The sequence below is a fragment of the Rhizophagus irregularis genome, chromosome 14, assembly GCF_026210795.1.
Source record: "Rhizophagus irregularis chromosome 14, complete sequence".
NCBI lineage: Eukaryota > Fungi > Glomeromycota > Glomeromycetes > Glomerales > Glomeraceae > Rhizophagus > Rhizophagus irregularis.
This window is the reverse complement of record NC_089442.1, coordinates 2,380,101-2,404,401: the sequence shown is the minus strand read 5'-3', so window position 1 is coordinate 2,404,401 and position 24,301 is coordinate 2,380,101. Positions and strand designations below refer to the sequence as shown.

The window sequence follows — 24,301 nt, the reverse complement described above, 5'->3', positions numbered from 1 at the left end:
TTTCCTTCAAAGGTACTATAAAAGTTATGAATAGATGGGAGTTCTGTCTTCTTGAAACGATCATGTGAGTCAATATATTCATAAGGATAAACTCCTTTACGTGTGATTAGATCAATATGTTCAGGTGAGAAGTTTTTGAAGTGTCACTTTATGAGAGGTTTGTCTGCCCCTAAATTTTTTGCGAGATTTGCAAGACTAGAATCCATAAACTGCATGCTATCGATGTACTTAAATTGACCTACCTTCATAGACTTATAACGCTCAAAAGTCTTTGCAATGACTTAAATTTAATGAGCATTAACTGATCGTCTGACAGATTCACAAACTAAGTAGGAGTTATAACCACAGAAATTGTGGAAGACTATTGGAATAGGGGTTTTCCATGCCTTAATCTAAAGCTTAAGATTGCATGCACTATATGCAGCTATATAAAATTTACCTGTAATGTGGCAGTGATCCCAAACTTTTTTATCCTGATTGAAATTTCCATTACATATCTAACAACTAACTGCCTCAGTGAATTCCTTTTTAGCTTTCTCTATTATAATGTAATCTACTTTTACTTTTAATACACTATTGATTCGTTTGAGTTCTTCGTCGATTTGCTATACAAATTCTTCTGTTGCATTTTCTCTGTAATATATAAATGGATCCCATATTTCATTTGTATCAATCCAGTGAACCATATAGCAGAAACTGTTAGCCTTTTATTTCATAATTTTATGCATTTGTCCTCCATATTCTCATTATTTAGACGAAGCTTTATTGGCTTGGTCTAAGGAAGATCCAGTAATGAAAGCAATAAATTTTCCTATTGATTCTAATAAAAGATCCATTTTGTTATTGAAGTTGTACTGAACTGTGATAATGTTTTCGCATTTATTACGAAGGGAATTTTTAGCAGAATGGAGTAAAATAAGTTATAGATTACACTTTTACTTGATTAGTAAATTTAAAAGGTTATAAATTAGAAATATATTCAATTTTAATAAACTTTTTTTTATTTTATACTTTTTATTAAGTTTTACAATTTTTAAAAAAGTTTACATATGGGCTGATTTGTCTACCTTTAATTAAAATATTGATTTTGTTACATTTTTATTATACAAAATACTATATAATATACAGTAAATTAAAGGTGAGTATCAGGATCAAACATGTCTAAAAAAAAGCAGATTTATTGATTCCTAAACACATGTACGTGCAATTAAGAAGACTACGGTTAATGTATTCAACTTGTAATAGACAGATTGGACAACCCATACCTAACAACATAAAGAAGAGATTTATCACATATATTAATTATATCAATCAGCATTGTAATAAGATTAAACTTCACGCTCCTGACAACATCTGGAACCTCGATTGGGCGAAACATATCAAAGATGCTTGGGTTACTACGATGAACATCATCAAAAAACACCGAACATCTGCACAGAATAAAATGATTGAAGATTACATTAATAATAGGGCGTCTCTGATTCGGACGAATCAAACTAAGATGCTTAATAGCTTGCTGAATAGATATAAAGATAAAATTGTCATAGACAGATTAATTCAGGAAAATACTGCTAACAACTCGATTGAACTAATTACAGATCCTGAAGAAATACTAGAAAAATGCATTGAACACTATCCAGACCTGCAGAAAAAGAGAGCTCATAAATTCAGCACCACAGACGAATGGAATGACATATATAAACCGATTAGTTCAATTAAAGACTGCATTTACAAGAATATTATGGATCAACCGACTGTTGAAGAATGGTCGGCTGCTTTACAAGAATGTAACGATTCATTAGCCCCAGGATTGTCGAACATCGGTTACAAGCTTATTAAAAAAGCTGGAGAGAAGGCGCAAGAATGTTTTAGAAGATTAGCTGAGATCACTTATAGATCAGCTATTTTCCCAGAAGAATGGACTACATCACAGATTTTTCTGATTCCGAAACTAAAGGAATGGGAATACCGTTTCAACAATACTCGTCCTATTTTATTGATAGAATGTTTAAAAAAGTTAACAGTGAAAATTATAACGAAACGCCTAAGTACCTGTCTGTTACAACACGATGTGCTCAAGGGACCAAATTTCGCTAGATTACCAGGTGGATCCACAGATATTCCGATCCACGTAATTAACAACATTATTGACGATGCATACGTTTCGAAAAAAGAACTATGGATTTGCTTACAGGATATGGCAAAAGCTTTCGATTCAGTTGGCATGGTCCCTTTAGAAATAGCGCTGAAAAGGATTAAATGTCCACCTCCTCTAATATCATTTATTATCAACCTATTTAAAAACAGGAAACTTCGCATTATCACAGCATACGGATTATCAAAGAGTTTTCAAGCAGGCGATGGCATAGACCAGGGCGAAACAATTTCACCCCTCATTTGGCGCATTTTTTATGATTCCCTTCTTACAAGAATACACCAAGACAGTAACCTTGGTTACAGACTCAATTCGAACTGGCCTACTGGTGATAGTACTGAGTATGATGCGTCAGAAAACACGCTCAAGGTTTCCTGCATAGCGTATGCTGATGACACTGCATGGATTGCATCCAACAAAGATGAAATGATTAAAATTATTGGTATCTCAAATTCCTTTTTTGAACTTAACGACATCAAAATTAACGGAAATAAGTCCGAACTCCTGGTTTGGCACACGCCTAAGGATATTACAAAAGAGATTTGCATGGGGTCCAATAATTCCACAGTAAAAGCCAATCCCCCTTTCAAAGAAGCACGTTATCTGAAAGTATACATCAAAAGCCGAGCCGGCCAAAGCCATATAGTAAAAAACGCACAACGAGCAATCATACTAATAACCAACGCACTTAGGCATAAGAAAATAACTGCTAGTCAAGTTGCCTATGTCAATAATGTAGTCTTAATGGCACGACTCGAATACAGACTTAAAACCACTCTGCTTAGCGATAACTAATGCCAAATTTTACACAACTGCATGATTGCACTACTCAAAGAAAAAATGGGAATCTCAAAATCTGCGCATAATAATATTTTTACACATCAAAATATTATTGGTCTCGTGCTATTAGCCCAACATTTACGCACAGCACAATATTCAGAATTTATTACTAGAGTTAATTCAAATGACTGGGATGGAAGAAGCACAAGAATCATGCTTAAAAATGCTCAGCTTCGTATTAGTTTGCAAGGATGCATTTTAACTACAGACCCAGCATTGATTCTTAAAATTAATTTACATAACAACTTCAATTTCAACTTACTTAAATCATTCATTGACCAGATGTTTAGCTTCAGGACGATTAAACAAAATTTTTGGAACCTAAGAACACAACACGGACACACTATAATGTCAATCCTACAAACCCAACAGACAATGATTATACGGATTAAAGCTCCAAATGGGTCAGTTCGGTTCGGTTTTTTTGCAGTTCGGGTAGAACCGAAAACTGAAATGGAACCGAACCGGAACCGTCTGGTTCAGTTCGGTTCTATCCGAAATTAAGAAAAATGCGAAAAAACGAATACACGACCATCCAGTGATTGCAAAAAGACGAATCATAGCTCATTAGATTTGTCTCGTTGAGATGCGTCGAATGGTGGTAAATTCATGTCTCTAGCATCAATGGATCGTTTTCTAATACAAATTTTTTAAGAAACACTCACCATGTTCTATCTCGTGATCTATCGATGCTAGAGACTTGATTTTACCACCATTCGACGCATCTCAACGAGACAAATCTAATGAGCTATAATTAGTCTTTTTGCAATCACTGGATGGTCGTGTATTCATTTTTTCGCATTTTTTTTAAATTTTCGAACGTCAAAAATTAAAATTCCGATACAAGCGATTAAACGCCATCTATTGATCACACAAAGACGAATTTTAGCTCATTGGATTCGTCTCACTGAGACGAGTCGAATGGTGGTAAAATCAAGTCTCTAGCATCGATAGATCGTGAGATAGCCCATGGTGAGTGTTTCTTAAACAATTCGCATTAGAAAGAGATCTATCGATGCTAGTGACATCATTTTACCACCATTCGACTCGTCTCAGTGAGACGAATCCAATGAGCTAAAATTCGTCTTTGTGTGATCAATAGATGGCGTTTAATCGCTTGTATCGGAATTTTAATTTTTGACGTTCGAAAATTTAAAAAAAATGCGAAAAAACGAATACACGACCATCCAGTGATTGCAAAAAGACGAATTATAGCTCATTAGATTCGTCTCGTCGAGATGCGTCGAATGGTGGTAAATTCATGTCTCTAGCATCAATGGATCGTTTTCTAATGCAAATTTTTTAAGAAACACGTACCATGTGCTATCTCGTGATCTATCGATGCTAGAGACATGATTTTACCACCATTCGACGCGTCTCAGTGAGAGGATTCCAACGAGCTATGGCTCGTCCTTGTACGATCACTGGATAGTTGTATATTCGTTTTTTCGCATTTTTTCTTAATTTCGGATAGAACCGAACTGAACCGGACGGTTCCAAGTCCAAAACCGAACCGAGAACCGAACCGAATTTTTTGCCGGTTCTGGATCGGTTCCTGGTTCAAACCGGAACTGTTCAGAGCTTTAATACGGATGTTGTTTTACTAGAACAAGTAAGAAGGAAGGCCATAGAATCTTTTCTCAACGACCTGAGAAATTACTCAACATTAGCCTCATTGATTATATCACCCATAATAATGGCGCGGAATTATTGACCTGGTCCCAAATCAAAAAACTACTTGGCAAATCTACCAAAGGCCCTACTCCATGCTTTTTCAAGTATATAGAAAACACAATCATAGACCCGAATACGAATAGTTGCCGTGTATAATAAAACAACGATCCAATGTAGACTTACTGACCCAAACACGTTCACTTCACTCCCACTCTTTCCTCAAATGACGGAAGACGCAAAGAATAGATCATCACACGTGAAAAGAGCGAATACCAATATGGCAAAATTATCAAGAGTCGTCGGGCTGGATGTGGGAGGTCTGCCGTTACCCACTCACGATCTACGGCCGTCGCTTAGCATCTTTATATCCACCTACGGGGATCAGGAATCCCTATATCTGTCACCATCTGTCAATAACATCTGTCATATAACAATATACTAAAAAAGGATAAAATAAGGGAAAAGAGAGGAAAATACGATAGAATCGAGAGGGGTATGACAGATATGACGGATATGACGGATGTTTCGTTTAAAAAATCGGGAGAGGGTATCCCCAGAAAAAAGTTTTGATTTTACCCCCCCAGATCTGTCATTCTATCATAGTTCTGTCATATGATCAGGATTCCGTCTAATAATCTGTTGGAAGCAGTGAGATAGCAAACCAGATAAGTTAGCAGGTAAGCCCCTAGAAGGTCTATAAAGCCAGTAAGACCAACCCCGTCCCGCCCCCGTCAGAAAAAATAAGTAATTGAACAATGGGTATTGAGAATAGAGCATATCCAGATAAGTTTAAAAGGCAGTACTAATCCGTCTTCCTCTTTTTTGCCTCCTTAAGGCATTTATCAATACACTGTTTACACGCGTCATCAGAATCTAAGATTTTCTGTCCAAGTTTTTTGCATTGCCGATTGTAAGCCGTCTGCTGTCTCTTAGCAGCAGTTTCTTTCCTTTTCTCCTTAGTCTTCTTCTTGATCACCCAGTCTATTCCAGTAAAAGTATTCTTATGTATACCACAAATTGTGCAGTCACCATGCAGCCGGTAACGCCCATTTGTAGTCATATCTTGTATTTCACTAGCCGTCTCAGTTTCCTTCTTGCACTTTAGGCAGTAAAAACGTGTCATTTTAAGATTTGAAGTCTAAAACCATTCCTTTAATTTGTCGTAATATGTCACACTTAGAAAATTACTACAAGTACTACAGTCTATCCAGAGTACCAGCACGAATTCTAAAAGGTGAAGTTAGCAACTACAACAAAAAGCCCCTAAAGGAAAAGTCAACAGAACGCCCAAAGGTAATTGTATGGAAACCAAATGCAACACATCAGGCAGATCTTGCAGAGATGCCAGTTGACCCCAAAGGATTCCACTATTTTCTCGTAGTGGTGGAAGTTGCAGGAAAGAGAGTCGACGCAGAACCCCTAAAGGATAAAACTGCAAATAGGGTTCTCAATGGATTTGTTAAAATCTACAGAAGAAATCGTATCAAGTCTCCAACACACCGACTGGAAACCGACTCCGGATCAGAATTCACCAATGATCAGGTACGTGATTTTTTCCTGAACAGCCTAGGGGTAATGATGAGGTTCGGAGAGCCAGGAAGCGTAAACAGCAATCTTATGCTGAAAGAGCCTATCCAAGCCATCCAAGAACCCCTTCTTAAACGAATGGTAGCACAGGAGTTGAAAACCGGGGGTGACATCCGTGGAATGGTCAGAAGATTTCCATAATATAGTGAGTAAAGTAAATGAACTCTGGCAGAGAGAATATTGACATTCGGCACGGGGTCGCCCAAAGTGTCAAAAAAGACGGATCTCCTCTCTGAAGGAGCACGTGTCAGAGTCAAGTTAGATGAACCTATTTCTGTACTTGGTAACAAACTTCACGGAAAATTCCGTACAGGAGACATAAGATGGAACCCAAACATTCGTGTAATCAAAAAAATGATACTCTCACCTGAACAGCCTCCTACATATCTCCTTAATGGACGCATGGTCGATTAGGTGTATCCAGATGTGCATATACCCGAAAGGAATTGCAAGTAGTTCCTATTAATGAAAAGCCTCCACCTGACTCTGTGATAAGAGGACAATGAAAGATTTGTTCCTGAGCAGATACTTCGGCATCGCATTAGAAAAGGTCAAGACCAGTATTTGGTTAAGTGGGAGCGCTATCCGACGAGAGCTGCGGGAACCTGCCTGACCGGTTGAAGGAGGATGTCCCTGACTTAATTCGCAAATTTTGGGAATAAAAAAAAATAGAAGAATTAAAGGTGCTTATTTTTTATCCCCTCGATTAGCATTAGGAACTATCGGGATAAAAACATTCTTCCCGTCAGGAGGTAAAGGCTATATGTTCGCGTGATTCGTGGACATCGTAATTGTAACGTTTCAGACACGTTCGAACTTACCCAATCTCCCTATGCTTGTATCATCTAAAACTGCAAGATCATCGGTGATAGCGTAATCGGGGGAGGGTAAGTTTGATTAACACTCGCTTTACCATGCCGAATGTCCTCTCTGTTATGAAGCATTGCCAGATATGTTGTATGTAATACTCTTGTCGATATCTAACCCTAATTCCTCAGCAGCTTCTCTGAATAAAAGACGCGTTAGCACAAGTGTCTGCTAAACACTGAATTGCTATTCCATTAACCTCCCCATTCGATGCTAAAAGATCTTTAGTATCAAACAATATATGTCAATATCCAATAGGATCATCTACCCTGATATCCTCTTCTTGTTCCTCTCAACTAGGTCCTCCGGAATGTCTGTGACTTTTCTAGCAGACAATAACTCCTCCTGAAGAATCTTAACAGGGGAGTAATTTCCTAAAGTCTGCAGCCTTAACAGGCAATAAGTCATTAGTAACGCTTTTGCAGATATGGACTACTTTACCAAGTAACTTTCGGGAATCTTGCGGGGGTTGCTTTGCCTTTCAATGCGCGCTAGAAGAGCTAACTGCTGTCTTATTTGGGGATGACTTAAGAAGTTTTGAGATACTCGAACCTACTTTTTTTGACCCAACACGAACCATATAGACATCACCATCTTTTTCTCTCAATTCTACCTTTTCACCAAAACTCGCAGTATCAAGTAATCCATAGCATCATCATTAAGATCGAGGTTTCTCATTGCTCGGGCAAATCCAGATCATCACGTCTATCTTTAGCCTTCTGAAGTTGATTTGTAAGTATTTTAGACGTCCCACGTTTATATCCCATAATAAGATCAATAGCATGTCGATATCATCCAAAGTCCATTCAGGAGCATCAGGGTCATCACCAACATCATGATCTACATAACCATCATCCCAATCCAGATCCCGAGGATCCCTGAACAACACGTCTCTGTGGTTTCTTGGCGAACGAGGTTTAATCTGTCGTCTATAGACTGGTGGATTACGAACTGGCCGAGCCTGTAATTGTTTAAATTGCACCTGAAAATTCTTGGTAAGCTCTGACTTCGAGCCTTAAGTAACTCTTGTAATGTTCTTGAAAGTAAGCTTGATGACTTTGATGTCAGTCGACAGGTTCCTGTTTTCCTAACGGAGGTTGAGTTACATCACTGTAATCTGCTTGAAGTCGTCGATTTCTATCTTGTAACCCCAAGCGCATTTCAGCACTTCTCCGTTCTAAATTTCTCAGATGTTTAACCAAGTCGTCAGGGATTAAGATTACTTAAACACCTTTACCTTGAAAATATTATCACGAAGAATCCTAAAGAACTGGTCGATAATAAGATCGTCAGTTAGTTTTAGTAATTTTCCAGCTCTCTTTACAGTTCTATAAAATGCATCAACTGGCTCATTTTCCTGATAAAGACTGTTAAAACGGATACGTTTCTTTTCATCTAAAATAGTTGGAAATTGTGTTCTAAGCCAATAAAGCGCCTGGTTAGGTTTAATACCTGGAAAAACTATAGGATGATTATTAGCAGCAGCAACACCAGCATCTGCAGTAGCTGGAGCAGCTCTATTTGTCGGACGAGCACCAGCTCTTCCCCAAGCTTTATCTCCACCTATTAAATCATGAGTAGGAATAAATGTTGCTCTAATAGTTGCTAATGCATTATTTATATCTCTTGAATAGATTTGTGCTTCAGACCCATTTACATAGGTACCTGCATTTCGTCCTCCGCACCTTCTGGTATTACTAATACTACAAAAGCAGCTAAATTAGCTCCACCAGCTGAATTGATACTAGAAAGTTCCCAATTTTTTCCTGTAATTTCTCGATCAAACCATTCAGCCGCTTCACCGGCCATGCAACTTCTAAGTATACCCATAGCTCTTTTCCATGACTCTGGTGGCCCTCCAGCAGCATATGGGTTAAGATTAATAGTATCAAGATAACCCATATAAAGCCTAACAAATGTATCAATATCATCAGTAGCTTTACCCTCAAAAATTGGCAATCCTATCGCAGTGGTAGCCATATCGTCTCTAGTGGATTGTTTAAAAGAGGTGGAGGAGGGTTCAATTGTCTAATTCGAAACCATTGTACCTGAATTCTAAGAGCAGCTATCTGTTGGAAAAGTCTATTCCTAAGTCCTAACTGTGTCTGAATCCCAAAACGCACCCTATTATTAGCATGTGCTAGCTGTGCATTAACCTGTCCAAGTTGCGCATTAACCAATACAAGTTGTCCTCCAGTCCGAGAGTAGCCTCAGCCGCCAATGATTTAAAAGGATATTACCACGATTCACAGCATTTTGAGCCTCATTACGATCCCTTACTGCTTGAGTATAATCTGCTTGTAATACATTACGTTCATGTCGTGCCTGATTACGTTCACCTATAGCCCGTCGACGAAGCTTTACCATAGTATCATAATCTCTTTGCAGGTTATGGTTTTCTTCTATGAAATTATCATTGGCAGCACGTATAATAACTAATTGACGTTCTAAATTAGTAAACGTTTCATCAAATGCATTTATCTTACCTTGTGCAAAAACTAACAAATCTTTTGTAATACCAAGTTCTTCATATTTTGCTTTACAGCGATACATTAATATATTAATAATATGTTTGATTTGATTATTTGCCTCCTGTATCTCTGAATCAACAGTTAAACGACCCCTGGTAGTCAATAAATTTGCATGAGCCTTAAGTATTCTAAGTAATTCATCATCATTTTCTTCGTTGGTCAAGTGTGCAGGGAGGCGGTCCAGTAGGTTCTGAAGGAGTATAAACTGGAATTGGTGTTGATGTCGACATAGTATTTAAACTAAGTTAGAATAAAATTCAAATGGATCTTTATGTATACAATTTGGACGAGTACACGACCGACTTAAGACAAGGCAATGAGTTTGCTCCATCATGGCCCTTTCGATTAGCCGTAGCAGGTAGCTCAGACTCAGGTAAGACAACTATGATCATTAATTTGTTAATGGGTGACAAGAAAGCAAAGGAGGATGGTAATCGGTATATACTATGTGATGCAGTACTTTTAGTTGGCAGATATCTTGACGAGCCGAAGTGGGCAGTTGTACATGATTTTTTCGAAGAGGAGAAGATCCCATTCACTGCAGTAACCCATAGTGAGATTCCAGAGATTGACTCCTTCAACCCTACTCAAGCTACTGTGGTAATCTTCGAGGATCTGATGGATGCACCTAAAAAATCCAGGATCTCATCACTGGTTACTTTACACGGAACGACACAAAAATATTTCATGTATTTATGTAGCCCAAAGATTCTTTGCCATTTCTAAGGCTATTCGAGAAAATGTTAACTACATCTCACTGCATGGAGGTCATGGGAGCCTTACAGATACCAAGAGAATCATCCGCCTATATACAGAAGAATCAGAGTCATTAGCACCAGTAATTGATGATCTTACTGCAACGCGTGAATTTGTAGTGTTTGATCTTAGACGGTCCAAAAGTGATCCACTGTCCATTCGAGTAAGATGGGATACTAGTCTCAGTTCGATCACAGAGCAATCTCAGTTCAATCCTAGTTCGATCTCAGTTCAATCACAGTTCGATCCAAATTTAGTCCCTATGGTCAGAAAGCTGTATTTGAAGCAAAAAAAGGTGGACACTTGATTGAATTTGCTCGGGTATTTCCATCCCCTAAAGAACGTCAACATTTACTTGTACCTGGTGTCTTAGCCAAGAATGCAGATACCTGGATTAAATATGTCTTTCGGGAAGCTTATGGACTCTCTGGTAAGACCCCAGGAGCTGACTTTCAGGATTTCTTAGCAAAAGTACAGGGTAGGACTGCAAAGACTGAAACTCTGAAAACTGAGAATGTGAAGGAGTTATTCTCCCGATATGAAGCCCTGAAGTCTAGTCGCCCTCTGGATAATAAACAAATAATAGAAGGTATTGAAGTCCTTCTACAAATCTTTTCTAAGAGCCACATGGACCGTCGAGCGATTACAAGTAGGGATTAATAGTATCTTGTGAGAATATCAAGTAATTCGTCTGCAGAAGCTCTAAGAATCATAGCACTTTTTTTACGGCCTTCAAAGTCAATCCTTAACATCTTAGCTTCAACCCTATTGCTCCTAAAGCACGAGAAGCAAAGTTCTTAGTCATTGGATTACTTATATGATTTACATATTCTCATAGAATGTAGTGAAAGTGCCGTCATACCATCTGGATATGTATCCCTAGAAATTGATATAAAGCATTTCTCCACTGTCATAACCTATGGCTATAAGCTGTTCGAGAAGCCACTTCCTAATATCTTCATATGGCTCTCCATCCATAATATTCATATCCAGTTTTTGTGTAAACAATTGTGTAAAGTCCACATTACTTCCCCGACGAATGATCTGAACTAACTTATCCCTAGCAAGTCCCAAGGTTTGTGAGGTTCATTCTCATAGCTAATCTTCTTTATAATCTGTCTGTATAATACACTGGATAATCCTCTATATGCTGTTTTTGGAGTTGACTTCACACTTGACGCTGGTTTATTACGATTGATGTTGACGTGGCTATCTTTCTTTATGTAAAAAAGAATTATTCAAAATTAAGTAACTATTCAGAGCAGTCCTTGCACAACTTGTCCGTTAAGTCACTTGGGCTTACAGGCATGAGACATTCCCTACACAACTCAATATTAAGCTCTGCAAGTCTCGGAGTATGGTCCTCCAAAGTTCGTGGACGACCGGAAGGACCGATAGTTGTCATATCAGTCATATCCTGCTGTAAGATAAAATCATCATATTCATCTTGGTCAGCCTGAATAGCAGTCCTGATTTGTTGTATATCATTGAAAGTTAACCGCTGCCCATCAAGATTTTCCTCATTATAGCGTGTTTCATTGATGATTTCCTCTATAAGCGCCTCTTATTCAATGGACAAGGTATGTCATCAAGGCTACCTCATAATCATCTCAATCAGTCTATAATATGTTCTAGTACCACATCGAACATAACGTCCTGTATCTGTATTTAAATATACAGGTTGCTCTTCAGGTGGAGGTGCAGTTTGTCTACGGACGAGCCTTCCATCAATATAATCGTAAGGATTCCATAACTATTCGATTAAAGGTATCTCCCACCGATAATAATTGGACGTCCAGTTATAGGGTTAGCTATATAAGGGTAAGACATGTCTTTTTTCTGTACGTGTCTACATACCTAATAGTTTTCTTCAATTTACAATAACCAAGTGACACGGTCATCAGTCCTTATCAAAAAATACAAGAATACCTGATGATAAGATTACATGGTCATCAGTCCTTATTAAAAAATGCAAGGATACCTGATGATAAGGTTACATGGTCATCAATCCTTGTCGAAAAAATGCAAGGATACCTGATAAATAAGTTACTGGGTTATTGGCCTAGAATGCATTCATGGAAAAACTATGGATTATATTACAGAAAATGTGAACGGAGTTCATGTCACGTGATACCCTGAACAAATGTGTAGAGTGTCACGTGATTTCATGCGGTACGTAGATCATTTCCTTTTTGGGCGATACCCGTTCCACAAAAAATCGATTTGGTAAGAATGCGTTTGGAACCTTGTGTAACATAAATTTCCTTTTTCGGTAATTCGGGATTACGCGGTAATGCCGGCCGGATCTAAAAAATATGACTCTGCAGGGTAATTCCTACGAAAGTCAAGTACAAAATGCTTACTCCTGTTGAGTCCAATCATTCCACTTCCAGTCCAATCTCCAAGGATCGCCTCCCCATCTATGTTCACTTAATGCATCTTTCCAATGTTCCTTTCCTGGGGGTTCACAGAGTAAGCCCATTCCTTCATGCATTTTCTCCAATAATATGCTGATCATGGTAGCGGTCTATCCATCTTTTATAGAAGTGTTTACATCTTCAAATGATATCCAGTCAATATTCCCTTTTTCAAATGGCTTTCCAAGAGCTTGGACATGCCCAATTGTAGTAGCGTAATTTTTCCATCTCTTATATGCTTCTTGACGAACCTCCCCGCCACCACACACTATCTACTTTACTCGCTGCAATAAGGTCAGTATCTGGGATCTTTGCAACAATGCGTTCGACTATTTCTACTGGTAATCGGTCCAACATGATGTTATGTTACTTATACTATAGCCATCTTCAATTACTGTATGCCCATTACAAATGGATAAAAAATATAAACTAAATTCGTACGGGGAGCGCTTATGCAAGAAGTTCTGCTAAGGTTTTCTCAGCCTCATTCATAGTAACAGCTCGCTTTGGGGGACCTGTTAATGAGTCCTTAGTTACATTATAATACAACTCGAAGAGGGCCTCAAGTTTGTCTAAAAGAGCTTGTTTATTCTTGTATGATTACGAATGCTGCTATCTTAGCAGTATATCTTGCATTATCTGGGAAGAGTTTTCTGGCCACGAACTTCACATATGATACGGAGACTTTGCTGTCTGGATTCTCTTGATATACTTCACATGATCCTGGACAAGGTAGCTGGTTTTGCTAAACCCAGATACTAATGCGACTACTATAGTGTCTTTCAAGCACGGATAATCTTGAGGACAGTTTCATCAGAGACAATGGTGAACTGATTGTGTGATGCATCATAAATAACTTTATCACTAATGCTGTCAGTGCTGTTAATAATGCTTGCTAATTCGGTATATGTTGACATGATTCCTTATACTTTTTTGTACTTTGTAATAAATAGGAATCTTCAAATTAACTTTACATTGGCGAAAAAATATATATATACTTGTAAATCCAACCGCATTCTTGGCAATCATGTAGATAACCTTGTTTGCATTTTTCGCATGGCAGTATCCTGCGGTTTCAAACTTGAGAGCTTTCAATGCTTTGGATGCATTTTCTGGACAAGTGATAAGTGTGGGACTACTCGGTTGTTCCTCTAGAATAAATCCATCTGTATGGATGCATCGTACTTTATCCTTATATGGTTCTAATAACTCTGAAGTCGTCTTCCGTCCACGTGCTAATAAGAATGGAGCGATCCTGTGGATACTCACCCTTGTTGACTACCTGGGTTTGTCGAACTGGAATCGCCACTGGTCAGATCCTACTGGTACGATGGATGCGGTTGTGGCCTTCTGAAACTTGAATGGATCTGTTTGATCTGTGGTGAGTGTCTTGTAATTGCGTTTCCTCTGGCAGAGTGCTCCCCATAGTGTATTGAGAACTCTCTTTGCAACACGACCGGCCACGCCACCCTGGTTCTTTATATTGAAGAGAAAGTGGACATACTCACCAAATATTACAGTCCCAGGAATTCTTGCTTCTCTGTCATATATCAAGGCATTTGGCTTTCCATCCTGGATTAACTGTATATCGAGACCAAGTTTCTTTGCTCGTTGTAAGTCAATGAATGTATAGACTCCCTCTTATTCTGTCGGAACAGAATGTCATTACCACTTACCTTGCCCTTGGGCGCTCCCTGGGAGCTAGCACGAAATAATCCATACAAGGCATAACCTCTATGGTCCAAAGTCTTTGAGTATTTGAAACTTACCTTGTCGAATTGGAAAGTTTGCATTTGATTGCTGAATACTTGGATACAAACTTGTCACGTCGTATTGCCTTCCATAACCCTTCCATTCATTGTCTGTCCAGATAAGACCTCCCATCGTTGCATCACTTATCCGCTCGCTTCGGGGCGGGTCGATCATGGCTGGAACACTACACTAAACCGTTCAAAAGCCAGAGTGCAGTTCTCTTGTACGACCAGTTGTGGTAAGATAAGTCGATTCCTGGACCGAACTTCTGTAGCCTGTAGGAAGGAATCCCGCTCTTCATGGATCCTCTGGTATGTTTCTTCAAGTGTTTCATATATTCCAGTTTTACAATTCTTCTCGATAGGGATGAAAGAGTAACTATCAGAGTTCTTACCTTTCTGAAACTGTCCAACTGTAAGAGACTTAACTGTCTTACCATTGTATATTGTTACTACATTATTAACCCCATCTTCACGATAAACAAAGGGAGACTTTTGTTTTCTATCTAATTTGCTAGGGTTGAGTCTTCCGGGATTCAGTGCAAGAGAGTAGTGGCTTCAGACAGGATAAGTGTTGCACGTCTGTCAGATTTGCTCTTAGAAATTCGAGTGGAATCCCCTACAATATTAAGTGCAAGGCTTCCTGCAAGTTGTTCAACCTTATCCATATATGAGACTGGAACTGGAGCATCACGATTGAGACCTAATGCCTTTTTGATATACTCGGGCTTTTTGATTGACTTTGGCATTTTAGAGAATGTGCCGTAGATATATTTCAGGCGTTCATACAGGCAATCATTTAGCTCCCCGTTGCAACCCTTTTTGCAACCGGCGTGGGCATCTCTCACATAAATTATGAATCGTTCAAAATAATCAGGGGTCTGCGTCATCCGGTAGTTGTGCTTCGTCGTAGTGGTCCAAGAGTGAGAAGAGGCTGGCTGGTTGGTTTCCTGATGTCCATCCACCGGGTTTCCAGTTTTCGTAGGGAAGCAGAATCTGAAATTTATGTGTCGGATACCGGGATTGGAGTCGCTGTCCAAGTCTTGCTATTGCTCCTCTGGAAAATCTTGCGCCCTGAATACTGTAATTCTTTGATATCTGGTCTTGTAGGTAGAGCGCGGACAATCTCTGAATAAACCATTTGATGTATTTATGAATTGTGTTCAGTTGTAATATAGGTTTTTTATACAAAAAATATAAGATAACTAAGAAGTGCTTATCTTATTAAAAGGAGTCAATCTTGCTGCATACACGATCGCATCCTCTTCATCCCGCCGTCGACAATTCCATTGGCGCTTCCCATTCACGTTCCATATCAGTTTTTGATGTTCCTCTGGAATTTCTCGTGCTTTACCCTTATTCATCTTCATAGTTTCGTAACCAGGAGGTGGTAGGGATAATCTCGGCATCGCGATCCTCCTGTATACTCTTATTAGATCTGCGAGTTCTTTACGGCTAGGTGTTTTAGGTAAGTTCCCATTATATTCGATCCAGTCGCGAGCGTACTACCTCGCAGTGGGTACTGGTACTCATCCTCAATACGTGTTGTGGGACATTCCTCTACTTCAAACGCGAGTATTTCCCGATCGTAGTCGTCGACACGTCTTGTGCTTAGCCCATAAATCCTTACCTGTATTGTAGAGATCATTGAAGACCTGGTCCTGAACTTGACCCGTGGACACGATCCCATCGGTGCGCTGCATGCTGAAAGCCCAGTGTGCTCGAGTACCTTCCTTTGGTTCAGGGTCCCAGTCAACTTCTAGTTCTGTGTCGGGTTCTGGGATAGGTTGCTCTTTGAGAGTCAGTTCTACTACGGGTTCTGTAGAAGATTTGGAATCTGTGAGAGATTCGGATTTTGCAGAAGATTCTGCAGGAGACTCGGATTGTTGCTGAGGAACTTGGTCTGCAGTTGTAGGATCTGAGTCAGATAGCAAGTCATCTAAAATGTCGTAGTCATCATCAGCTTCAAATGCAGGTTTCTCAGCAGGCGGCTCATTTTCTTGATCAGGTTCCTCATCAGATAGATAACAGTCTGAGAAACTGTCTATAATTTCATCAGTATCTGACTCTATGGGAGCTGGAGATTCCTCAGGAATAGGATCCTCTTTGATGACAGGTGCAGGTTTTACCTTCAAGCAATCAAGTTTAGGTGGTACTTGGAGGAGGAGCCTTTTTGGCAACTAGTTGCTCTTCAGTAGGTTTTTCTTCAACAGGTTTCTCAACAACTAACTCCACTTTCTCTTGATCTACTTGCGATTTACTAGCTGGATTATATATATTTGCCAAGAACTTCTCCAAGGCATTTGGATCAGATGCGGGCTTCTCGGGAGTTTCTATATCTATTCCTTATATTGATTTCATCTGTTTCGTGGATCCATTTTTTGCCGAGTATTTCTTGTAAAGATCCTCCTGGATATGCTATATACTCGGGTTAACTTTTTATTTATATAAGTCCGATTACTATTTATCTCTCAACTCATTTGATAGGATTCTAGAAGCGTTTATTTTTGATAATGGTGAGATGCAATGAGTTTCACAGTATGAAGTATATACCCTATAAAATTCTTGAACAGGTAGGTCGGTTATATGATTTTTTACTATGAGGTAAGTGTCCTTTATGAATTGAAATAGGGGTGGAAGAGTCGATATGATGTGATCCCTTAGATGTTGTCGTAGGTGGTGGATTCCCATTGAAGTCTGGGTAAGCGTCTGCAATGGCTCTCAAGTAAAGCGTAGAATGCCTCACTGGCGTCTGGGTATTTCGTAGCGTCGCTGAGTTTTTTAAAGTAGTTGAGGTCTCCCTTGCGGGATGGTGACATATCAAGAACACTGTGCGCCTATCGTCATTCTCCCACTCTGAGAGCATTTTCATTAGTGAGTACAATGGTGGATATAAAGTTTTTGTAATGTGTTGGCGTCTTGTATTTTTCATGGATTTCCATTATATCGCCTGTTACCTTATCCTTCAACGATCGATACAGATTATTCCACTGGCTTTTTTCTGTAGGCATTTCCTCGAGGAGGAGAAGAACCTTACCCTGTAATTGCCCATTGAAACTTCCAAGAATCGTTTGAGGATCGCTGGTCTTATAAACAAGTTGAGTACCTAAAACACTACGTTGAATGAAATCTGTTATAATACTCTTACCCCAACCCCTGTCCAGATTTCAGGTAGAGAATCGAATACATTTTCCTTCCAGCTGCCACACCGGCCAACCACTTTATGATATACTCAGTAAGATTCCAATCGCCTGAACACCAGATATCCCTGAATGTGGGAGAAGATAAATTTAACCGCGAGGTGGGTTGTAGATTCAAAAGTGGATATCGGACGCAGAATATGGAGGAATCCTGGAAAGATATTGAGATAAAGTTGGCCACCTAGTTTAAAGATACGGGATTTTTGAGGGTCACAGGTAGCTACGCATACAGTACTATATTCGATCATAAACCATTTGTTGATATTAAATTCAACCTTTTGTGAAGGACCCTGTTCAGATTGTGTGTAAAAGACTTTGGTAATTGGACGGATAAGTTTATTAATATTTTTATCAGGGGATGTGCTCGAGGTTTTTGATTTCTGATCGCCACATGAAGACTCCATGTGGGTTGGAGCGAGGGATAAAGTAACTGCAAAGATAACCTTTAGCTTGATTGAGATCCCTCATATTCTTTGCAGCGTTAATGAGCCGTTTAAGCTCATCAATACTAAAAGCCTTCTTCTGTTCACCGAACTTGGGGATAACTTGAGCTTGAGTGCTAGTTTGGGCAGTCATTTTTTGTTCTATCAAATCGAGTACTAATTTATAGTTACCTAATCTTCAATTGCCGAATATTTTTCCAAAGATCTGCACTCCTACCAATTTACCCTCCTGTAGTCCATATGGTCCCTGCGATTCTGCGGTCCTCCGGTTATATCTGGTTATCTTCTGTGGGTAAAAAAAAAACTATAAATCACGAACCTTTACGACTGCTCTAAATCTTCCCTTCCCCTTTTTCAAACTACATATATCTGAAATCCAAACCGCTCGAGCTCCTTTTACTATAGTTAGCTTTTTTCTAGTGTCCGTTAACTCTTTACAAGCCTTTTGATACGCCTTCCATTCAAGTTCATGGAGGATACCCTCCTCCTCCAATGATTGGCTAAGAGCATCATTTGCTTTTTCCTTCTTTTCTACTGCCCTGTCGTATGCCTCCTCGGCTTTTTTATGCCGCTTCCAGAGTACTCGTTCAGCTTCAGCTCTCAGATTGGGCTGACTTCTAAAAGATGTGGCCCAAAATTGCTACTTGGAATGTGTTCCAGGATATGGCTTACAAGTTCGGGGATTACTGATACTGCGTGCGGGGTATACATGTTATCTGTCCTTATAGGTTACTTATGGTATACCCATTGTTCAATTACTTATTTTTTCTGACGGGGGCGGGACGGGATTGGTCTTACTGGCTTTATAGACCTTCTAGGGGCTTACCTGCTAACTTATCTGGTTTGCTATCTCGCTGCTTCCAACAGATTATTAGACGGAATCAGTCGTATGACAGAACTATGATAGAATGACAGATGCGGGGGTAAAATCAAAACTTTTTTCTGGGGATACCCTCTCCCGATTTTTTCTGAAACATCTGTCATATCCGTCATATCTGTCATACCCCTCTGATTCTATCGTATTTTCCTCTCTTTTTCCTTATTTTATCCTTTTTTAGTATATTGTTATATGACAGATGTTATTGACAGATGGTGACAGATATAGGGGATTCCTGATCCCCCGTAGGGGGGATGATAGGTACTGCGACGGGTCGTAGACCCGGGAGGTGGAGTGTCTTGCACCTCCCACATCCAGCCCGACGACCAAGAAAACTTCTGTTTTGCAATTTACTTATCAACATTGGGTTAAACTAGATAATGGCAATCTGCTTACTCAATGTAACAGCTGCTCAACGAACACGAATCATTCAGACAATAATACGAGTTGTTTAAAAAAAAGCAAACATCACAAATCGGCGGTCATCGATGTTAAACGTACAACAAATAATTAACAAAGTTCCATAGTATACGAAATTATTACACTTGTCGATATGCTGAAAAAAAAAATGATTTCGCATCTATCGATGTATGAAAACAAGCGTCCATTATTGTCAATCGATATATCCAGTCAAGATTTAGACATAATTAATAGAAATGTGTCATCCCCACTACTTATCACGGAACTTTCGGATATTCTCAACGTCTTTGAACACCATGACGAACAAAAATTTCATTTTTACACTAATGGTTCGATGGACTTAAATTGTCTGGACAATGAACACGTAGTTGTAATGGGAGCAGGATGGATCATTAAAAACTCTAACATTAGCTTCTCTTGTAGAGTAAGATTTCACCCATCATCAACAAAACCCGAACTACTTGCTATACTAACCGCCTTGCTCGCTGCTCCCAGTAAATCGCACGTGCATATACACACGGATAGTCAGGCGGCAATAGACGGTATCAACAAAATAAGCAACATGACTTCACGACACGACCGTAGATTCCTCAAACTTAACAATTATATTATCCTTTTCGCTATTATAGACATTGTCAAAACGAAGAAGATCACATTTGAAATGCATAAGGTTAAAGGGCACTCGGGATGTTATTGGAATGACATGGCAGATTCAATTGCAAAAATGGGAAGAGATACAGCTGCAATCAATCCTAATAGAATTTTTAATATACAATTTCTTTGTAATTTTAGTTTTCCTTTATTATTTTTACCATTACGCTACGACATGTAGTATCAATGACATATCCGTCACTTTTGTAGAATAGTTTCAGAATCACTGGAGGAGATTACATGGTCACTTAATAAGAATTGGAAAGATTACTTTGATAAACAACTATACAAAACTTTACAAGAATGGGATTGGGACGCTCATTGGCATTATCTTAGCAGTATTAACAAAAGCCGATGCGATAATTTCAATACTAACAACACCTTATTACATTTTATAAAGACCTCGAACGATTTATTACCTACTATCAACAATCTTAGAAAACGTAATGACACATATGATGATGTTCCTTACCCTACTTGCCTGGATCACGATGAATCTTTGGATCATCTAGTAACGTGTGAAGGGCTTGGACATGGATTTTTGATCGCTGAAGAATCAACAACGAACAAAATTTGGAAATATTGTAGATGAATCCAAAAAAAAGGTCTTTCAACATTAACGAGCTCAAACATACTATTTTCGAATACAGAGATCTGGCCTTTCCTGAACTCAAACAAAGGAATAGACGCGAACTGCTGTGAGGATTAATTTTGCACACAATCATCAAAAAATTGCGCGGTCTCACCTCTAGGAAAATAGCTTCGATCTTATCACAAAAAATTATTAAACATTTTCACGCAGCCTTTAGGGAACATGTCTGGAAGCCACGTTGCAAGAAAATGATTGACTTAAAAACATCTTTAAATATTCAAGCATCAGACAAACGAAAAACATCAAGAACATCTGATATTGGCGCCAATCCACAAGAAGAACATAACGAACAACCCTTCCCTGACAAACGTATACATAGATTATCGAAGATTAAAGATGGTTTGCGGCGATGTAAGGACCACTTGTATTATTGGTTTACAAAAGGAACACCTGCTTCATGGAAGTCCAGAAAATACATGCAACATAGAAATAGTAAAAAAATGGCAGCGTAGTGGGTCCCGTGATCACCTGACGTTGAAGATAGGGCCTTAAGGCTAAGATGACGTGTTATAAATGATGTTTACCTACGGAGTCAAATGATCACTCGACAGTGCACACGTGGGGTACTATATGTATGACGAGTGGTTTGTAGTTTAATGATATTAGAATAGTTTCTTTTATTTGATACATACTTTGTATTTAGAATTCTTATTATATCTATTCTAATAAAACTGCAAATGCGCTGCGATTAAAAAAAAAAAATTAAAGGTGAGTATTAAAAAACTTTTATTTAATGTTATTATACTATAAGTTGGTAAATATTTCTTTTAAATTAATATAATTCTTAGCACTTACTAAATATATTAAAAATTTGTATCCCAACTTTAAACGTAAATATCTCCAGATCTAATGATCCAATCGGAAAGCTCTTTTTTCGCTCATATAGACCATATCAAGGGCTTTCTGAAGAGCCCAATTTATAAGAAACGGATCAGTGGATCCCAAGATATTTGCATTTAAGCATATTAAAAAGTTCGTACCTCAACTTTAAACGTAAATATTTCTGGATCTAATGATTCAATTGGCGAGCTCTTTTTTCGCCTATAAAGTCCAGAACAAGGGCTTTCCAACGAGCCTAAAATTATAGAAAACGGATCAGTGAATCTTGATATATTTGCGTCTAAAGATGGTAATACAAATTTTGACATAAAATAATTATTTTTATTGTTTGAAAATATCTATTATGATACCATCTTTTATATGATATTTTGGTATTACAAAACAATTTTGAGTAACGAAAATTGTGAAAATCAATTAATAATTCTTCTTAATGCAGAGTAAACAAATCAGCCCATATGATTAAAATTAGATCACTGGATGCCAAGATATTTGTAAAAACAATTTTTTGAATTTTAGCAAAAAAAGGTGATTTTGGCCAAAAAAGTTTATTATGATTTATACATTATATATCTAAATTTACTAAATGATAAATATAGATAATCATGTATTTAAGCTATCATGTGATCATAGACCATATTACAGTACATCCTTTGCATTTCCTATTTTATATAAGTATTTTAGGAACAGTTTTTTTTAATGATATCATATTTTTTTGCTTTTATTCGTATAGCCAATTTCTTAATGCCGTAATGCAGGCCAAAAGCCACATAGACGGAAAAAGTGACGGTGATGCTGAGGTAAATTAGTTACGTAAATAATTCTCTAATTTAAAATATCGCAGATCTCTATAATTAATTTCGGCTCATATAGCAGATTGATGATCATTTTGGCCGAAATTAACGATAATTGTGGCAACATTCCGTACATCATATGAATTCATTGTATCGCGTGTTCATCAAGTAGTATTGTAAATTAACTAATTATAATTGTTATCATCCATAAAGATAGATTTATTAAAATACATGTGAAATATAAATGATTGTAAATTGTAATATGGAGTATATGTTTTTATATTTGTATAATATGTATATGTATATCAGATATCGTATTGTCATTGTGTTCAAATATCATATCAACGAGAGCATGACTTTTTTTTTTATAGTTTGACAAATTTTAAACAGCGAATTTGATAATGATAACTTGAAAAAAAAAGTTTAAAGGACAATTAAAAATTTCTTGCATAATAATAATTCTGCTGTGAACTTATTTTTGTTATACTAATGATTAAGCATTTTCTATCAATTTTGAAGATCATTGAATCATTGGATAAAAAAAAGAGATTTTTTGTTCATCAAAATAGGAAATACCCGAAGGCCGAACTCTTTGAAACTTTCTGATAGTCTATCAATTGAGGTGCCCGAAAGTCCTGTATTATTATTTATTACATGGGACTTTTTAAAAGTGGAAAGGTTGAAATCTCTAATAAAAAAGAATTAATAATCACGTGAAATTCTCACCAATTCAAGATTCCACTTTACGTTGGCGTACATCCCGTACTACACGTAAGATTAACATGGCCAGTAACTTTATGAGAACAATAAAATTTTTAATTCTTTTTAGTAAATAAGTAAAATAACAATAATAATTTTAAAAAAAGTTTTACCGTTTTGTGTTTTCTTGATAAAATCATATCTTTTTTTTATTATTATTAATAAATAAACAAAAACAAATAGATTGATCAAAAAAACCTAATTTACTGTACAAAAAATGGCATGTGATTGGCAATCAAGTTGGCAAATTTAAAGTTCAATTTGGCGAATTTGGCGATATTCAAGTTTTAAATCATAAGTTTGTGGGGTTAATCCGGTTAAAACCTTTTTGTTTTTGTTTATTATTATTCTTTAGCGTCATACTGCGTTTGTTATTTAAGGCGTTTTTTAATATTATAAAGTACAATTTCAGCCCGAATTTTAATTCTTTTGTCCGGGATATTATCAAGTAAAATGTACTGTAATTATAATGTTATAATGCAAATATGTAAAACGTCATTAATTAAAGTGGATCTCTCATGATTTTTTGTTTGGTACCTTTTTTTTTTTATGGAAACACGTTTTTTGTACTCTTACCAAAAATAGATGATTTGCTTTCACAAAATTCTAAAAAAGAATTCGGATGATTCATTATTTTAAGGATAAATCCTGCTAAAAGTGGCTTCTTTGTTTTTTTTTCGGAATTTAAAACCGATTAAATAAAAATTGAACAATTATGGATATATTAAACAAATATAAATATAAATATATACATTTTAAACCAAATTTGATTTGAAAATTTTTAAAAAAAATAAATATATATATATAAAATATATGATCGGACTATCGGAGATTGCCTTTAGTTATTATTTTTATTATTTCTAAATATAATAAAAAATCACAATCAATAAAAAAAAAATTTTTCGCCACAAAAATTAAATTTTAATAATAATAAATAATTGTATTTCAATTATTTTAATTGTATATAATTGATAATCCCACAAAAAAAAAAAAAAAATTGTTTTTATCGTGTGACAATTTTATGTGAAAGGATTGGATACCCTGATCAAACAAAACAAGTGGTTTCGATCAAATCATTGTTCTAATATTC

The 24,301-nt window shown here is 37.4% G+C and overlaps 8 protein-coding genes across 8 annotated transcripts; 1 reads left to right on the top strand and 7 right to left on the bottom strand.

Annotated features, from left to right (window-relative positions):
• Positions 1-12,769: 12,769 nt before the first annotated feature.
• On the bottom strand, positions 12,770-13,184 carry OCT59_006217 (uncharacterized protein; the record flags this gene model as incomplete). Its single annotated transcript, XM_066141115.1, has 2 exons — positions 12,770-12,894; positions 13,079-13,184. 2 exons carry the CDS (start codon positions 13,182-13,184, stop codon positions 12,770-12,772), a joined length of 231 nt encoding a protein of 76 aa, XP_065997940.1.
• A 921-nt stretch (positions 13,185-14,105) lies between these two features.
• On the bottom strand, positions 14,106-14,753 carry OCT59_006216 (uncharacterized protein; the record flags this gene model as incomplete). The annotated part of the gene is made up of 2 exons (XM_066141114.1): positions 14,106-14,467; positions 14,597-14,753. The coding sequence occupies 2 exons, from the start codon at positions 14,751-14,753 to the stop codon at positions 14,106-14,108; spliced, it is 519 nt and encodes a 172-aa protein (XP_065997939.1).
• A 361-nt stretch (positions 14,754-15,114) lies between these two features.
• OCT59_006215 (uncharacterized protein) lies at positions 15,115-15,327 on the bottom strand (the record flags this gene model as incomplete). Its single annotated transcript, XM_066141113.1, has 1 exon — positions 15,115-15,327. The coding sequence occupies one exon, from the start codon at positions 15,325-15,327 to the stop codon at positions 15,115-15,117; it is 213 nt and encodes a 70-aa protein (XP_065997938.1).
• Positions 15,328-15,783: 456 nt separating this feature from the next.
• OCT59_006214 (uncharacterized protein) lies at positions 15,784-15,987 on the bottom strand (the record flags this gene model as incomplete). The annotated part of the gene is made up of 1 exon (XM_066141112.1): positions 15,784-15,987. The coding sequence occupies one exon, from the start codon at positions 15,985-15,987 to the stop codon at positions 15,784-15,786; it is 204 nt and encodes a 67-aa protein (XP_065997937.1).
• Positions 15,988-16,143: 156 nt separating this feature from the next.
• On the bottom strand, positions 16,144-17,444 carry OCT59_006213 (uncharacterized protein; the record flags this gene model as incomplete). The annotated part of the gene is made up of 3 exons (XM_066141111.1): positions 16,144-16,682; positions 16,735-16,923; positions 17,177-17,444. 3 exons carry the CDS (start codon positions 17,442-17,444, stop codon positions 16,144-16,146), a joined length of 996 nt encoding a protein of 331 aa, XP_065997936.1.
• A 685-nt stretch (positions 17,445-18,129) lies between these two features.
• OCT59_006212 (uncharacterized protein) lies at positions 18,130-18,354 on the bottom strand (the record flags this gene model as incomplete). Its single annotated transcript, XM_066141110.1, has 1 exon — positions 18,130-18,354. One exon carries the CDS (start codon positions 18,352-18,354, stop codon positions 18,130-18,132), a length of 225 nt encoding a protein of 74 aa, XP_065997935.1.
• Positions 18,355-18,525: 171 nt separating this feature from the next.
• Positions 18,526-18,932, bottom strand: OCT59_006211 (uncharacterized protein; the record flags this gene model as incomplete). The annotated part of the gene is made up of 2 exons (XM_066141109.1): positions 18,526-18,831; positions 18,894-18,932. The coding sequence occupies 2 exons, from the start codon at positions 18,930-18,932 to the stop codon at positions 18,526-18,528; spliced, it is 345 nt and encodes a 114-aa protein (XP_065997934.1).
• A 2,077-nt stretch (positions 18,933-21,009) lies between these two features.
• Positions 21,010-21,273, top strand: OCT59_006210 (uncharacterized protein; the record flags this gene model as incomplete). The annotated part of the gene is made up of 1 exon (XM_066141108.1): positions 21,010-21,273. The coding sequence occupies one exon, from the start codon at positions 21,010-21,012 to the stop codon at positions 21,271-21,273; it is 264 nt and encodes an 87-aa protein (XP_065997933.1).
• Positions 21,274-24,301: the final 3,028 nt, after the last annotated feature.